The sequence below is a fragment of the Hibiscus syriacus genome, unplaced genomic scaffold (genome assembly GCF_006381635.1).
Source record: "Hibiscus syriacus cultivar Baekdansim isolate YM2019G1 unplaced genomic scaffold, ASM638163v2 tig00006449_pilon, whole genome shotgun sequence".
Classification (NCBI taxonomy): domain Eukaryota; kingdom Viridiplantae; phylum Streptophyta; class Magnoliopsida; order Malvales; family Malvaceae; genus Hibiscus; species Hibiscus syriacus.
The window spans coordinates 62680-81125 of NW_024062099.1; the positions used below are offsets into that span (position 1 = coordinate 62680).

General features: G+C 36.6%; 1 protein-coding gene and 2 long non-coding RNA genes across 3 annotated transcripts; all 3 read right to left on the minus strand.

Annotated features, from left to right (window-relative positions):
• Positions 1-12290: 12290 nt before the first annotated feature.
• On the minus strand, positions 12291-13894 carry LOC120200702 (UDP-N-acetylenolpyruvoylglucosamine reductase-like). Its single transcript, XM_039201469.1, has 4 exons — positions 13628-13894; positions 13228-13501; positions 12753-12952; positions 12291-12675 (listed from the first exon to the last, which is right to left on the minus strand). Exons 1-4 carry the CDS (start codon positions 13861-13863, stop codon positions 12360-12362), a joined length of 1026 nt encoding a protein of 341 aa, XP_039057400.1. The 5' UTR covers positions 13864-13894; the 3' UTR covers positions 12291-12359.
• A 1292-nt stretch (positions 13895-15186) lies between these two features.
• Positions 15187-16454, minus strand: LOC120200686. Its single transcript, XR_005523593.1, has 4 exons — positions 16362-16454; positions 15769-15826; positions 15555-15631; positions 15187-15354 (listed from the first exon to the last, which is right to left on the minus strand). It is a non-coding gene; the product is annotated as an uncharacterized LOC120200686 (long non-coding RNA).
• Positions 16455-16605: 151 nt separating this feature from the next.
• LOC120200687 lies at positions 16606-18441 on the minus strand. The gene is made up of 3 exons (XR_005523594.1): positions 18313-18441; positions 17307-17521; positions 16606-17227 (listed from the first exon to the last, which is right to left on the minus strand). It is a non-coding gene; the product is annotated as an uncharacterized LOC120200687 (long non-coding RNA).
• Between the last annotated feature and the right edge of the window lie 5 nt (positions 18442-18446).

Below are 18446 nucleotides of genomic sequence, written 5' to 3' on the forward strand. Positions count from 1 at the left end.
CTTCAATTTTATTGGTTTGCTTAATTTTTTTCAATGGCCCCCTCAAAAGATAATGTAGAGTTTTGTCACTGGGTATCCTCCTTCACATATGATGATGTTACACTCCAAAGATAATGTTCCACTCATTCACATTCGAGGAAGTGAGATTTGTAAAAGATAATGTGTTTCGTCATATTCGAAAATGTCCGACTCTTAAGATGATTTTCCACTCTTTCATACACAAAGAGGTGAGATTTGATGAAAATAATCTGCTTCTTCTTATTTGAATATGACAGTCTCTAAAGATAATATTTTACTCATTCGCGTTTGAGAAAGTGAAAAGTGAAATTTGTTGAAGATTGCATGCTCATTCGTACATGAGGATGTCAAACTATGGAGATGGTGTTTCACTTATTCGCACTCGAGTATGAGAGATTTGTTGAAGATAATCTGACTTCAACTTTAAGAAAATAAGACTTAAAAACATAAATTGAAAGAAGACTTAAAAAACATAAATTGTTCTTTCAAATTGAGATGGTAAAATCTCGAAAAGATAAATTATTTCTCCAACTTAAAGTAGTGATGTTCATCTTGTAATGTCAAATGTTCAAGCTCTTATAGTGTCTAAGAGTACATTTTTTTAGATAATTAGTTTTATTACCCAAAGAACAGAGTTTGCTACAAAACCAAATACAACCAATCACCAATCACAAAACATATTTACAACATACTTACAAAAAGAATGATCGGTTAAGCAGGGCCGTGGCTGGGGCGGCGCGAACTGCGCGACCGCGCAGGGGCCCAAAAAATAGCCCCAAAAAAGTATATATATAGTGGTGTTTTTTCAATAAGCGCCACTATAGATAGACCTATTGCGACGTTTTTAAAAAAAATCCACTATTATTGCGGCTTTATTGATAAAACGCCATTATAGATGGATCTATCGCGACGTTTGTCAAAAAAATGCCACTATTGTTGCCCCGAAATCGAATATATCTAGAAAATAGGGAGCCCCTTTATAAGAATTTGTACAGGGCTCCCGAAAACCCTGCCACTGCCCTGAGGTTAAGTTATACCCCATGCATTACAGAGATTAAATTTAACACTATCTAAACGGTTAATATTTCTTCCTCGAAGTTGAATTCCAACAATGTCTTTGATAGCTTTGAGGATGTCTTCAGCTAAGAATAATTATTATTAAAATCTTGAATTTATAATTTAAGATTTTAAAATTTAAAATTTAAAACTTATGGTTAAAAATTTGAAGGTTAAAGATTTAAATTTTATTTATAGTTCTTTTGAATGTTTATTCATTGTAATGATTCGCTAATGATATGTAGAAAAGAAAAGAACAATGTTTTTCCCTTTTTTTCCACAAACATATTATGTAAAATCAAAATGTTTTAGTTTATCAAATTGAATGATAGTTATTTAATATTTTAATATTATAATGATTCGCTAATGATTTGTAGAAAAGAAAAAAAAAACAATGTTTTTTTTCTCTCCTTTTTCCAAACATATTATATAAAATCAAAATATTTCAGTTTATTAAATTGGATGGTAATTATTTGAGATTTTAAGATATACTTTAGGAAATTCTCATTTAGGTTTTACATTTTAGCCTCAAATTATCAATTCATGTGATAAGAAAAGTTCTTTTTTTTTAAAAGGAAAAAAAGGTATTTTGTAGGTTAGTGAAAATCTCAGATATAAATAAAAATTTAAGTCGTTTTAAGAAAAAAAAGATAGTACAAATAATTGATCCATTGAAATACTAAGAAAATAATAATAATAATAATAATTATTATTATTATTATTATTATATTAATAATGTATGTAAAAGACTAATGTCACATTTGCAGTGATGGTGAGGGGCCATGGAGCCTTTAAAGCTCCTATTAATTCATTTTCTAACTTTTGGCCACCAATCATAAACAATTAAACATAGACCTACCCACACCGACAACTGTATTTGTTTTGTATTTATTTTATTTTGCATAAAATTTTGATTTTAATTTGAGAAAATCGCCTCAGTGACCAAAAAAAAGTTATAATATACGATTTTAACCAACTTTTTTTGGATTTGCCAAAATGACCAACAAAATCGCAACGCGAAATAAAAATCGCAACGCGATCCCCAGAATCGCAAATCAGTTTCCAGAATCGCAAATCAGTTTCCAAAATCGCAACGCGATTCTTGAAAATCGCGATGCGATAGTACAAATTCGCATTGCGATTTTCCATAATCGCAACGCGAATATGAAAATCGCAACGCGAACACATAAATCGCAACGCGTATGGGTAAATCGCAACGTGTATCCGTAAATCGCAACGCGTATGGGTAAATCGCAATGCGTATCCGTATATCGCAACGTGTATCCGTAAATCGCAACGATAATACATAAAATCGCAACGCGTATCCGTAAATCGCAACGCGATATTTAAAGCGCCATTATAATCGCTACGCGTATTTTATTTTCAAATTACAAAAAGAATATTAAGACAAAATCCCGTAATCGCAACTCATAACCTAAAACCTAAAATCACAACTCAGTCCCATCTCCATCTCTCACTCTCTACGGCGAAGAAATCCGTCCCCATCTCCGAAGATTTCCGTCCCCATCTCCGGCGAAATCCCTCACAACCATTCACGGTCAGAAATCCCTCACAATATTCAGAAATGGAAAATCAACCTCCGAGGGTTAGTTTTTTTAATTATTTTTATTTTGAAATGTTTGCATTATTGTAGGTTTTTCATATTGAAACTGATGATAAGTTTACTGGTCATTTCAATAATAGATTAACCATTTCACTTAGATTTCATTTCGCGTTACGATTCTGTCGTTGCGATTTTCATTTCGCGTTGCTATTCTCTCGTTGCGATTTTCAAGTTAGTATTTGTCTTTGTCTTTGTTCTGTCTTTTGGTTGAAGTAATGCAATCCATTCAAGTTTCAATTTGCAGAAGAGTCGCAACGAGATAAATGAAAATCGCAACGAGAGAATGACTGTCGCAACGAGAGAATCGCAACGCGAAATGAAAATCGCAACGAGAGAATCGCAACGCGAAACCAAAATCGCATTGCGATTTTCATTTCGCGTTGCGATTCTCTCGTTGCGATTTTCATTTCGCGTTGCGATTCTCTCGTTGCGATTGTCATCTCGCGTTGCGATTCTCTCGTTGCGATTTTCATTTCAACCAAAAGACAAAACAGTGTTGCAAATTTTAGTTTCAAGAATAAACTACTACTTTTTATGTTTATTGTTTTTGGTATATCTTCACAGTGTAGTTTTTGGTATATCTAACTTGGTATGTTTATTGTTTTTGTAGAAATTTTTTTCGGCTCAATTGACCTTGAGAAATAAAGTCAGCCTGGCCACTACAATTGCAAAAAAGCTTTCACCTACTCAAAGACAATTGTTTGAGGAAACCTGCTTCGGGCCATGGCTGAGAGTACAGCATCCGGGTGGAGATGCTAATTTGACCCATTTGTGGCTTCAGACCATGACATCAAATCTACCCGACAGTATACAACGTGGTGAGGAAGAGATATGGTTTCATTTTCCACCAGCGTATACTTGCTTTGGGCGGAAGGAGTTCTGCTTAATCACTGGTCTACGATTCGGACACGATGATGTAGGCCGGTACACTCGTCATATCGCCCGCCCATCATGGTTATCCCGGGTTTTTCCGGATGAGTCAATGGAGAAGCCGAACCTACATGTTGACGACCTGAAGAAATTATTTAATAAGAAAGCTGGTTTCACTCGGATGGAAGACGTCGATGTTGTCCGAGTATGCCTTCTACTACTTGTGTATGCCGGCTTTTTAGGCAGAGAGGCCAGACAACCTATTCATCGGGAGCTAATAATATTGGTAGAGGACCTGAATGCATGGAATCTGTTTCCGTGGGGTTCGTATATATGGAAAGCTACCTGGACTAAGTTGTCGTCTGCCTTTGATGACCGCAAAAGTTTGCGGGGCGATGGGTCCAAATACACTTTGTCAGGCTTTGTTTGGGCCTTTAAGGTAAGAATTTCTATATAATGTTTCTAAAATTATAATTAATTATTTAACAATTACTAATTTTGTTATTATATTGTTTGTAGATTTGGATATTCGAGGCTTTCCCCAGCATGCGTACATATGCAATAAAAACGTCAAATGATATTCCCAGGGCTATTTCCTGGAAGAGGAAAACTCTGTTGGATTGGGAAGACTTAATACCATATGCCACAATAAATAATGTAAGTTAACACAAATACTTTCATATAATATATAAACAAGTTATTAATAGTAGACGTTTAACTTTGTTTGAGTTTTTATATTTTAGGAGGCCAACATTCCATTACAAAGACTGACACCCACGGAGGAAGAGCTTGCCACTGATTGGTGGCAAGCTAGTCAGAATTTTTTGATGGCACGGATGATGAGCAGCATCCACTTCCTCCAATTCGAGAGCCATCACCTCACCTAGAGCCATCACCCGATCGAACCGACTATACACCTCTAGAACGAGAGCCATCACCTATCCCGTCACATCATCGAGCCTCTTCTCCACCATCACCTCATGATAGGCGACCGGCAAAGATGCCACGACTCCTATCTCCCTGTTCTCCACCTCCACCTCAACGGGATGAGTCAAGGGAGTTACGTGATGAGGTCAATGCCTTGCGTGAGGAGATCGGTACTCTACGCGATAACGATGGTGCATGGCGTGTGGAGGTGTCAACTTTACGTGGTGAGGTTGCCGCTCTACGTGAGATGATAGTATCGTTGCAGAATGAGGTTCATACTCTACGCAACGAGGTAAGTTTAAGATTTTCCATATTTAACTTAATGATAAATTTACTCGTAATTTCACTTAGATTAGCCATTTCACTTAGATTGCTTAGTAAATTTATTCGGTTGCTGCCAATTCTGCTAAACTGTGTATTCTTTAACACTGTGAAATAGTATTTGTCTTTGTTTTGTCTTTTGGTTGAAAGTAAATTTGTTCGGTTGCTGCCAATTCTGCTAAACTGTGTATTCTTTAACACTGTGAAATATATTTGTCTTTGTTTTGTCTTTTGGTTGAAAGTAAATTTGTTCGGTTGATGCCAATTCTGCTAAACTGTGTATTCTTTAACACTGTGAAATAGTATTTGTCTTTGTTTTGTCTTTTGGTTGAAAGTAAATTTGTTCGGTTGCTGCCAATTCTGCTAAACTGTGTATTCTTTAACACTGTGAAATAGTATTTGTCTTTGTTTTGTCTTTTGGTTGAAAGTAAATTTGTTCGGTTGCTGCCAATTCTGCTAAACTGTGTATTCTTTAACACTGTGAAATAGTATTTGTCTTTGTTTTGTCTTTTGGTTGAAAGTTTCAATTTGCAGAAGAAGAAATAGTTTACTTTCGCAACACGAAACTTAAAATCGCAACGCGAAACCAAAATCGCAACGCGAAATGAAAATCGCAACGACAGAATCGCAACGCGAAACCAAAATCGCAACGACAAGATCGCAACGCGAAACCAAAATCGCATTGCGATTTTCATTTCGCGTTGCGATTCTTTCGTTGCGATTTTCATTTCGCATTGCGATTCTGTCGTTGCGATTTTCATTTCGCGTTGCGATTTTGGTTTCGCGTTGCGATTTTAAGTTTCGTGTTGCGAAAGTAAACTATTTCTTCTTCTGCAAATTGAAACTTGAATGGATTGCATTACTTCAACCAATAGACAAAACAAAGACAAATACTAACTTCAGGGTATTAGTTTGAAACATATTTTTCTTTGTTATCTGATGCATTTTGTGAACTATGATAGAATAATGACTTGGGTGAATACAATGCAAGTTTGAAACATATTTGTCTTTGTTTTCACTGTTTAAATATCATGTCTGTTTATTTACTGATTTTTGTATTTAATTATTTAGCGGCCCGATAGAGTGGATGCTTTACGTCGGGTTATGCTTGCACGACGGAGTTCACGCATCAGACAGCGTGCACGTGCTATTAAGTCTCCGTACACCCCAATAGTGCGAAGACACCGCAAGAAGAAGCCCGACTCGCCTGTCATCCCTCAAGAGTCCACTCCTATCGTTGAAGAGGCCCCCCATATCATTCCTCGAGAGTCCCCTCCCACCGTTCAAGAGGCCACTGTCATCATTGAAGAGGTCCCTCCCACCATTCAAGAGCCCGATTCACATGGCGTCATATGTAGGCTTCTTGAGAAACCCTCTGACGTGCCGGACATGATGGATTCAAGTTGGCTCTCGTATGAGTTACCGGCCAGTACCATACCGGTATCTGAAGAGGAGAGGGAACAACTACCGGACACAATTTTGGATAACACCCTTTGGGCTAAGACCGCAGTTGATTTTTATCTACATGAGCGGAGCAAGGGGTGTTTCACTGACATATGCAAGCTCACCGATGATATCTTTTTGTTGCTTGAACGGCCTTGGTGGGGCGTATTATTAGGGGTCGAAGACAATGGCTATTTCGATGGGGGGGTAAGTCTTATATTTTTCTTATATTTCAATTTGATTAATTTTTTTTTTAAATTTATGTAAGTCACTAATATATGTCTTTTTTTGTAAAACAGCATATCGATGCGTGGGTGACACGTCTTCTAATAATAAGAAAACTTAAGAAAAATAAAAATATACGATATACAATAATGCCGACGTCTTTTCACGCCGTTCACTTGAAGAATGCACGAGATGAATCATTTGATTTGGGCAATGGACAAGCTAAACTTTATCCTGCATGGTGGGAGGTCGATAAGGTTAGTATTTATTTTAGATTGAGTTTAAAGGTTTTATGAAATAAGTGCGCAAATGAATGAATTATTACTTATGATTGCAGGTGTTTATCCCTGTTTTGGAACGTAAACATTGGATTCTCGTCGAGCTTCAGCTCCCATCCCTTAAGACAATAGTGTATGACAGCATGATAAATTACATATCATTGGCTGATTTAAGAGATGTTATTAAGGGATGGAGCTCTCATTTGGCTAAATTCTTGGATGCGATCAATTATTGGACTCGTTCTGGAAACAAGAAGCCAAAGAAGCTCAATATTACAGTTATTAGAGACGAGACCGCGCCACAACAAACGAGCGGAGCCAGAGGAGATTGTGGTCCTCTCGTATGCTTGGCGTTGGAGCGTTTGACGACGGGAAGCATCAAGTATCTACCTCCCACCGATAGAGATAAAGCTGCAGTAGGCTTGTGGTTTCGGCATTATATGGCTAAATCGATATATACGAGACGCTGCCTACCTGCTTCCGCGTTATAAAAATGTCCATAAACAATTGGTAAGTTTATATACTTTTGGTTTGAAAATGTTTGGTTAAGTAACTAGAATTCAATAATTTGCTGTTTGTAGGTTTTAGATGTGTAGAAAGTGTTGTTTGAACAAATGTTTGGTTTCTGCAGGTTAATCTCAGAAGTGAACTGCGTGAAAATGATGTCGAGCTGCAAAAGTTGATTCAATAGTTTAATTGATTGTTTTTTGATTGTTTAATTGATTTGTAAAAGTTGATTCAATAGTAGATGATCGGAAATAAGAATTATTGCTTATTTTTGATTGTTTAATTGATTTGTAAAAGATGATTTGTAAAAGTTGATTTGTGTAATTGATGCGAACATAATTCTTATTTGTGCTTGTTTAATTGATTGAAATGTAATGGTTGATTTTGTTGATTTCAATCTGCATTATGTTGAAGGCAAAAATGACTATCGCAATGCGAAATGAAAATCGCAATGCGAAATGAAAATCGCAACGAGAGAATCGCAATGCGAAATGAAAATCGCAATGCGGAAATGAAAATCGCAATGCGTTTATAATTTCGCATTGCGATTATCTCGTTGCGATTTTCATTTCGCATTGCGATTTTCATTTCGCATTGCGATTCTTTCGTTGCGATTTTCATTTCGCATTGCGATTCTTTCGTTGCGATTTTCATTTCGCATTGCGATTTTAATTTCGCATTGCGATTCTGTCGTTGCGATTTTCATTTCGCATTGCGATTTTCATTTCGCATTGCGATTTTCATTTCGCATTGCGATTCTCTCGTTGCGATTTTCATTTCCGCATTGCGATTTTCATGTTGGGATTTTCATTTCGCGTTGCGATTGTATTTTCCGTGTTGCGATAGTCAAATGCATGCCTAATAGTGATAACAACTGAATAACAAGAGTTGGTTAAGTCAAAATGGTTGGCCTGAGTCATTAATTCAACTGAAAATGTTAAAAGTTCACACATAAAATCCACATAATACAACGTTTGCATTTAAAAATCACCTAAGTTAACAGTCTCAAAAGGTGAAGCCAATCGTGATTGGGATTTTAAAGATGATTGCCTTTTGCTTGACACCATATGAGCTTTGGATTTTGATGAGGATCCATATTTTGGTAGAGGAAAAGATGATTTTGATGGCACTGGTGATCCACATGTCAACCTTGTATGACCACTTTCCTTGCACCGACTACATGTCGATCTCTTCTTCTCTTCACCCTTAGACGGTATACGATCGTGACTTTTTGGTCGGCCAGGTAGCCTTCTGTCCATGGCTGGTGGCAAAACTGTTTGTAAGTCATCTGGTATGTCCCACTCAGAAGGATGTGGAATAGGGTAGACAATCTCGGCATAAGTCTGTCGATAAACTTCTGTAGTGTAGCAATCCATAGCGTATGCGCTTGAATCATCTTGGTTTAAATGAAGAGCAACTTTTATAACATGGCCACACGGATAACCAGATGTTTGCCATTTCATACAACTACACGTCTTTGCATTTAGATCGACTAGCCCATTTAAGTTATTATCCAGTACTTGAAACAAAGTGTTTGAACATGGTTCAACTCTCCATGACGTTGACTTCACAACACGTTTCGTTATCTTTTTTTCAGTCCATGGTGTAACACGATGTTCCAATGTTCCTGTAAATTTAAATAAACAATACTTAGTAAAATATATAAATATGATAAGTTACGAATTCAAAGAAATAATACCTGCATGGTTTCTTTTCTTGTAGTACCACTGTTGAATAGAGGCTCGAAAAAACTCCATTAACATAGTAATGGGTAATTTCCGGGAATGACGACTTAGAGCGTTGATTGATTCTGCACTATTAGACGTCATGAAACCATATCTTGCTCCAAGTTGATGTACTCTTGACCATCTTTCAAACCCGACATCTTCTAGTGTTTGAGCACACTGAGGCAAAACACGTCTTAAACAATTTATATGCTTATTGAAATCCACTTCCCGATAAGCTTTTACAGCCTTCCAGTATGTCCATTTGTGCTTTTTTATACCAGCAGACCTTGATTTTAGATTTCTATACAAATGAACACCACAAAGTCCATGAAAAGCATCTGGGAAACACCTTCTAACAGCGTTGTCAATTGAGTTTGCCCTATCGGATATGATTGTCAGATTGCTAATAGGACCTATGCAATCCCTAAGATGCCCCATAAACCATGTCCATGAATCAGAGGTTTCAGATTTGCCAACCCCGTAAGCTATTGGCAATATCCCATTGTTAGCATCCATGGCTACTGCTAATAAATTTACTCCAAGGTATCGACCTTTCAAATGTGCTCCGTCAACTATAATAACTGGGCGCATGCAAGTAATAAACGAACGAATCTACAAAATAATATACACAAGAAATATAATCATTTAAATGTGAAATGCATGTAACTAACAAAAATGAGTCAACAAAATTATATTGATTTACTAACCGTAGCACCAATGGCGATAAACAGCAACTCAAAGCGTCCATCTCTATCTGTTTTGATATGAGTTACCGACCCAGGATTTTTCAGCTTTAAATTGTGACAATAAGCCGGCAGTTGGGCAAACGATGCTTCTGGCGACCCCCTCAACAATTCCAAGGCATAACATTTGGCTCTCCAAGCTTGAGAATATGATATACTAATCTTGAACCGAGCATTCATGTCAGTCATAATTTCATGTCCCCGATATACCCTGCCATTCAAAAACATTAACTCAGCCAGAAAACCACCCAACACCTTTTTGTTTGCCTGTCTATGGTGAGGAAAAACTTGGGTTCTTGAACATGTATGTTTATCAATAAAAGTCCTAACTTGAAACATTTTGCAATCTTTTATTCTCTTTGCAATCATACGCCACGTACAGTTTTTGTCAATCATACACCTTGTTTCGAAACGATCTTTGCTTGATTTGTTAACTTTTAGTTGATAGCCATCTTTCACACATTTCGTATATAAAGCTATCTTCAAGTCTTCCTTTGTATCAAAACAATCATCTTTCTTGATACGAATAACTTTTGTGTAACAATCAACTGCTTTCTTTATCAACTCTTCTTCCGGTATCTGAAGTAATTCTGGCATATTCCAGTTATACGCCCGTGGCATTTTCTTTTCTTCGGGGACTTTTTCTTCTTCTTTTTCTTCAGGATTATATGAATTACAGAATGGATGTTCAACATGTTCATTCACAGTCGTAACTTCCTCCTCATTATCATCAACATTACATTCTTCGGCAACGGCTGTTTCATCATCAAAATTCGGGTATTGACCAATATCAATATCATTACACGCATGGTCTGTTTCTTCTTCTGAAACATCATCAAAATCCGTGTATTGACCAATATCAAAGTCCGGATATTGACCAAGACCAAATTTCGAATACTGACTAGTACTCACAATTTTTTCTGTTGGCTCATCATCGTCTAACTGGTCAATACGAAAACCGGAATTTGGTGCTGAAAGTTGATTGGGATTTGGATTAGAGAAAGGTTGTGGGTTTTGAGAAAAACTTAGTTGATTACTACCCGCTACTGACCCAACAATACTACTTCTAGGTTCAACAACATACAATGTAACATCATCTTGTGAAACACTAATGTAAGCAATGAATCGTTCAACATCTTCATTGTCGGTTAACAAATAAACTTTACCATTTCTCTGATAAGATAGCCTAAATCCACTTAGGGGCTCTAAATTCAATTTATTTGAAACACGTAGCATTAGAGTTTCATAAGTTAACTTTTGTAAAGACAATTTTAGTTGAAGATTCATGGGTAAAGGCATATATTGTAAAACACCATGAACATTATCCCATGACCCTCCAAAACACAAATCTATCCAAACATGATCAACATTAGATGATTTCATGGTTGTAAATTAATTTACTAAACAGACGAGCTGCGAAACTAAAACCTGTTGCCGGATTGGGAAGGATGTCGTTGGATATAGGAACGGATGTCGCCGGAGAGAGTGATAGATGGAGATGGAATGAGTTGCGATTTAGGGATTTAGTTTATGATTTCAGTGTTATATACCCAAAATTTCAGTGTTGTGATTTACAGATTCTCGTTGCGATTTACGGATTATCGTTGCGATTTACAGATTCTCGTTGCGATTTACGGATTATCGTTGCGATTTACGGATACGCGTTGCGATTTACGGATTATCGTTGCGATTTACGGATACGCGTTGCGATTTACGGATACGCATTGCGATTTACGGATACGCGTTGCGATTTACGGATACACGTTGCGGTTTACGGATACGCGTTGCGATTTACGGATACGCGTTGCGATATACGGATACGCATTGCGATTTACCCATACGCGTTGCGATTTACGGATACACGTTGCGATTTACGGATACGCGTTGCGATTTATGTGTTCGCGTTGCGATTTTCATATTCGCGTTGCGATTATGGAAAATCGCAATGCGAATTTGTACTATCGCATCGCGATTTTCAAGAATCGCGTTGCGATTTTGGAAACTGATTTGCGATTCTGGAAACTGATTTGCGATTCTGGGGATCGCGTTGCGATTTTTATTTCGCGTTGCGATTTTGTTGGTCATTTTGGCAAATCCAAAAAAAGTTGGTTAAAATCGTATATTATAACTTTTTTTTTGTCACTGAGGCGATTTTCTCTTTTAATTTCCCCTGCCTGAGGTAACAGATGCAACCCCATCACCTTTATTACCCTGAACCACTGCCATTAAAGCTACACTATGATAAACACAAATATGATCCGATACAGAATTAGGATTAAATATTTAAAAAAGTAAGATATCTAAATTTAAAATAATATGGACTTATTTTGTATGTAACCCAAAAATTAGACGGGAAAAAGTCTAATTTTACTTAAATTTAAACCGATAAAGACTTAAAATGCTACTCGTCATTATAATTTATACAAAGTTGAATCATCATTTCAGAAATCTTTAGGTTTGATATAATATTTGGTACCAAAACTTGATACTACTTTATTTTAATTTAGTACAATTTGGTACACGAGTTTAGTATTTTATCCCAATTTGATACCCGAGTTGGTTATAAACTTAGTTTAGAGCTACTGAAGTCGGTTTCTCAAGGTTTATCAAAGCAAATACATTACCGATTACCTTTCCCAGATGATAGAGTATTCCCGTAGGGATGAAAGTAGAGTACTTCCTCCTCAAGTTCCACCCCAAACTTGCTGTGAACTTTTTCCTTGGCCAAAGCAATGAGGTTGAGCATGTCTTGAGAAGTGCAGTCACCATTATTAACAAAGAAATTGGCATGGATATTGGACACCATTGCTCCTCCGACGCAACATCCTTTCAATCCGGCTTTCTCAATCAATTCACCAGCCGAAACACCCAAATTCGTCGGATTTCGAAATACGGAGCCAGCACAACGTTCCCCTACCGGTTGAGTATATCTTCGCCTGTAAATAAAAAAATGTGTTATCAGTAAGCAATCCTTTTCATACACAGGTTTTAAAACACTGCCACAATTCATAACCTCTTCAAAAGCTCTTTTTGCCTTTTCCTTGCTGACAGCGACCCCTCTAGCCGGAACGTAACCGCAACAATCGCTGCCAAGTCCTTCATGTCTTGGAACGGTGATGATCGGTAGCTGAAACTGAGATCAACTCTGTTCAGTGTCCGAAATTTTCCTTCGGTTGTAACAATGTCTATGCTGTCAATGGAATCGGCAATCTCCTTCAAAAAGCAAGTGATACTTTTTAGCTTCTTCAACCGAGAAAAATTTTGCCAATCCATTAATGATTAGGGTTTAATCTACTTAAGTTCATGTCCAAACTCGAGTCCCTTGCATAATTCACAACTCAAAAGTTTGAATCAAGTGTGATAGACTTTTTCTCCTTTTCATGTTGGACTTCGAGCTCGACTATTTTTGCTCAAGCTTGAATTCCGAATTAGAACCAGCTAGGTAACTCGAACTCAATAATGACCGAATCAAATCCGAGCTAACATACCTGACCATTTGCTCCAGCGTTCATGTAAGCAGCACCCCCTGCAGTCCCAGGAATGCCTGCTGCAAACTCAAGACCTGTAAATCCTTCATTGCAACTCAAAATTCCCAAATGATTAAATCGAAAACCACTACCAACCCTATAAACTCCAGGTTCCGTCCTCTCTAAGAAATCGATCTGATTTAGAATCACACAACCATCAAAACCCAGATCATCAAAGAGACAATTTGACCCTTTGCCAATCACAATGTATGGAACGGAAAACTCGTGACAATATCTGCATTACATCAGTTGAAATCTAATTTTACTAAATGTCATTCATTCGAATCAAACGCAAGTAAATTCCTCCACTTTTACTTCACTAAGTTCAGATGAAAGAGAGAGAGAGAGAGAAGAACGAAACCTGATGGCAGAAAGCAGGTGGGTTTGGTTAAAGACTTGGACAAAGTAATTGCAAGGGCCACCAATGCCCCAAGTGCAAAGATCCTTCAAGTGTTTCTTGCCTCTCACAAATTTCAAGCCATTCCAGCTCTGGGTTTGCTCTTTGTGATGGAAAAAAATGGTAGTGGAGTTTGTTGGGGATGGAACAGTGGGAAAGGCCACGGACGCCATTTTAGTGAAGTTGGGAGCTTGAAACATATGAGTGATGGACTTTGTCGTCTGTAAGTTGAGAATGGAAAATTTATTTCAGACACGTTCTTCCTCGGCTGTCATTCTCAAGGATTTAATTCAACATTTTTTGGGATAATTGAGCTTTTTTTTATTTAATATTAGGGTAAATTACAAGCTTAACTATCTTATAATTCTTATTTTACTCACCAAACTTTAATTGTTTTCAATTTAATTACTCAACTTTGAATTTGAATTTTTTTTAATAACTCTACCATTTTCTCCCCAGTCCCCAACCCTATGATTTAAATTTGTTTTGTAAATAGTCAGAATGAATGAATCCTTCTTCTGGAAATACTTGTAAAAAACATCAAAAACAAAATCCAATCAATAAACCCAGAAAACCAAACTGAATTCAAGTCTTCTGTTTATTAGCAGGGGTGTAAATGAATTGCGTTTAAACGAACAAGGTTATGTTCTCGTTCATGTTCATTCATTTATTGTTCGTGAACGTGTTCGTTTATATGTTCGCGAACATGTTCGTTTATATGTTCGCAAACATGTTCGCTTGTATGTTCACGAACATGTTCGTTTAACGTTCATTTAGTGTTCGTTTATATGTTCAATTTTTAATTTTACCCTTTATTTGCAAGCTAAAGAAAAATGGGAAAATTATGTCAATAGTACTTAAACTCTTTAAAATTCACAGGTTAAATTATGTCGTTTATTCTAGTCTTCATTTTCAGCTTTGTTTCTCTCAATTCTGCGTATGCATTATCAGCTTTGTTTATCTCAATTCTGCGTATGCTATGTATCTGGGAGACTGGGACCTCTTTCCATTATAGAACTCTATGTTGTGTGCCTAAAGGGAATTTGGTTACTAGGGCTTGTATTCTGAGAAAGAATAAGAGAGATAGGAAGGTTCATTCTGTTTAGTGCTATGTTCTTTTTAGCAGAAGAATTGATTGAAGAAGAGAGCAAAACTAATGGATTGGGGTATATTATATCATGTTGTGCTTATAGATTCAATACTAAAAGTGACTTTGAGAGTAGCAACGGTCTAATTGACAGAGAAGAGGGACAGAGTCTTTTGCTTTTATTGTTGTCGACTTGTTTATCAATTTCTCTTTATATTATATATGTTACCAACATTCTTATTTTAAACTGGATCCAAATTCATCCATCTTGCTTAAGGTCTTTTGCTCTAAATCATGGACTGGCCGATTCCCTTAAGAGACAAGACAGCAGTAAATATCTATTTCCATTACACAGATTCTGAAGAGTTGCCTAGAAAAGAACAGATGCCGGCTAAATGTTTGTCAAAGGTTGATTCAAATGTTCATACATACATGCATGTAATGTGATCAAACTTTGTGATGCTTGTACTTCTGCCCTAAATTGAATCTAGTGATTTTTTGGCAGAACCCACTCAGCGCCAGTGTCCTCACTGCCTCAACTCCTTGTTCCAGTGCATCATCAATCGTCAAAAATACCCTATGTTACCAGGAATCTTCATTTTCCCTAAAGTAACCATGCATGAAGCATATTTAGATGTGGATATGGAGGCATGATTCTCCAAATATATTAAAAATAAAATAAAATACCCATATCCGACACGCTCCCCTGTTCTCCATCATTGTTGTACACGTAATTTAGGAGAATGACAAGAAGAGGTAACTAAAATCTCTCTCTCAGAATGGTTGAATTGAGTAGTAACGTACCTGATTTCGCTCCACAGGACTGAACTTCTGTAGAAGATAAGCTTTCATGTCCATAGCACCAGGTGGATTTCCAATCCCTGAACCATAAGCAGCTCTTTTAGAATTGTGGAACAGTAAATCATATGCATATAATGTTGTTTTCTGAAAGGAATGTGTGTTTATGTTGCGAATATTTCCCAGTTAAGCCAAAAACAATATGATTTAGGAGCCCAACTATGCACAACCGAGGAAACTCACGGCTGCCATCCAAATGTCCCATCACACTCTTCACTCTGCAACAAGAAAGCAAGAGTCAAATATTTTTGAATCACCATTTGTCGAGTGGGAAGAAAGGTGAAGATCACACTTTAAGATTTATTTATTATTCCATATCATAAGAACGTAAATATGAGCTAGTATTGCTCAAATCTGTAAGATAAAGATTACTCGATGAATATGCAGAATGATCAAACTTAGATTACCAAGAAAACAATTTAGAACTAAACAATGTCTACACAAACCAGACTCGCAAGTCTTCGTCACATGGGCAGAAATGAGGCAAAAGAGCAACAATTTAAGCAGCAGCAAATTGCCTCGGGATAGACATAGACATCTCAACCGACAGATGAAGTTTAATACTGCCTCAGAAGTTCTCTAATCAAAAAGAAGTTTCTTAGACAACACATATAGGTTAACGAGATAGATGGTAAACTTCATATGCTGCATGACAAGTTCATGTATATAAAACAAAGGCTTCTTAAGTAAACCAGCTAGATGCAAAGGGAGACTCATAGAGATTCTGCTGCTAGTAACATCAACGGAACATACCCATTATGATGGCCATGTCCTCCTTTCGGCTGAAGCCTCAAAACACCATTCGGCAAGCTCATCTCATCATATACCTACATTGGAAAGCTCAAAGTCAAATATATTCTACACAAAAAAAAACTAAAATAACAATAAACTCAGTTATAAAATTCGGAACCATTAGAGATAGAAATGGTTTTAAGTAGATGTAAATCATTCACCAAAATGTCATTTAAAAATAATGAAAAAGGATGTGGGAGAAGAGATATATACAAGAGGAAGGGGCACACATTCCATACACATTCTTTATTGACCCTCATATAAACCACTACAATTTATCAATGTCTATTCCCAATTCAAACATGCATGGAATTTTACACGAATGTTTAGGTGAACAGCTCAGAGGCAAGAAGTTTCAGTAGATCAGTCCTACGCTTAATTTATAGAACTCAAGTTGACTGTCCTGAGTCCTGAAACTGACAAATTTCTCAAGTATCTCCAAAGAAAAAAGGAATTGTTGAACCAAAACGTGATGAGATTCTGCAAAAGGACATGTGAATGCATAACCATGAGAAAAGGGAAAAACAAAATGTACGACTAATCGATTCCCCACTGAAATTCATGTATGCCTGAGGTTTTGCGAACAAAATTGGGTACTTCTACAATGCACCTGTACTGATCATGAAAGAAATCCAAGTAAACCATCAAGCATAACCACAAATCTCAAAAGACAAAGATTGAATCCCAGACAAAGCTAAATAAACAAATAAAAGAGTTAAGCAACGCAAAAACAAAATGTATACCTATTCCAATCAGAGCTTTTGATTGCTTAGTATTCAACATAATCCTTCCGAACGAGAAATTTGATCAATCATTTCGAAACCAACCTGATAAATACAAAAATGTAAATTAGATATAAACGAAAAGAAAAATAAGCTGTCAGCTTCATAATTTGTAATTCATTACGTTGTGCCGGGTTCCATGGTACTTAATTCCTGGATTACCCAACCCAACAATCAACCATGGTGTATAGTCCACTTTAAATCCACCATTATTATCTGGCAACGAAGCACGCAAACAAAGTCTTCTTGATCCTTGATTCCTTGGACCAAAACACCGGCTTCTTGGATACGAAATGCAAGTATTTGGAAATTGGAACAGAGATTGCATGCAACATTGACCTAAAACAAACATAGCAGAAAATATTTATTCATTTTAATAAAATAAAGAACATTTAGGCTTTCTGTACCCGTAGTTCCTTTATCTAAAAGATTCTATCTTTGTTCAATATAATTTTCTCTTTATAGCATAATCTAAAAAATGGGAAATTACAAAATTCATTGTTTTGGTGCATTTCATTCAGATTTCTACGTTGTTTCGTTTCCATAGCCAACTTAAGGTAAGACTCAATATTTATAATGAGTTCTTACTACAGCAGAAAATACATTGAAAAGTCAGCAAACTATACCAGAGAGACCCCCCAAAAAGGAGTAGACTTTAAGTAACTAATAAGATAAGCTCACTGCTTTTTCTTGCAACTCACATTCCTAAAAAAAATCTCTGAAACACGCACACACACACGAGTATAAACATAAACAATGAAAACTGATAGTAAATAAAGAAAAAGAATTAACCTGTTTCACTTGGGTACTTCAATTCAGTAAAAGATATTGATAAAATAAAAAAGGGGTACAGATAAATACGGGGAAGGAAGAGCGAAGCCGAGATTTTGTTGCAAAGTCTCAATATTTATAATGAGTTCTTACTACAGCAGAAAATACATTGAAAAGTCAGCAAACTATACCAGAGAGACCCCCCAAAAAGGAGTAGACTTTAAGTAACTAATAAGATAAGCTCACTGCTTTTTGTTGCAACTCACATTCCTAAAAAAAATCTCTGAAACACGCACACACACACAAGTGTATAAACATAAACAATGAAAACTGATAGCAAATAAAGAAAAAGAATTAACCTGTTTCACTTGGGTACTTCAATTCAGTAAAATATATTGATAAAATAAAAAAGGGGTACAGATAAATACGGGGAAGGAAGAGCGAAACCGAGATTTTGGTGAATTTGTGTTCAGAATTGGTGGTTTGGGTATTT

What these genes read in the sequence shown, in the direction of transcription:
- LOC120200702 (XM_039201469.1), bottom strand. Translation starts at nt 13,863, where the DNA reads ATGTTTCAAGCTCCCAACTTCACTAAAATGGCGTCCGTGGCCTTTCCC. An exon ending in ACGCTGGAGCAAATGGTCAG is followed by an intron (nt 12,953 to 13,227) that starts GTATGTTAGCTC and finishes TGCTTTTTGAAG; the next exon opens with GAGATTGCCGATTCCATTGA. An exon ending in CAAAAAGAGCTTTTGAAGAG is followed by an intron (nt 12,676 to 12,752) that starts GTTATGAATTGT and finishes TTTTATTTACAG; the next exon opens with GCGAAGATATACTCAACCGG.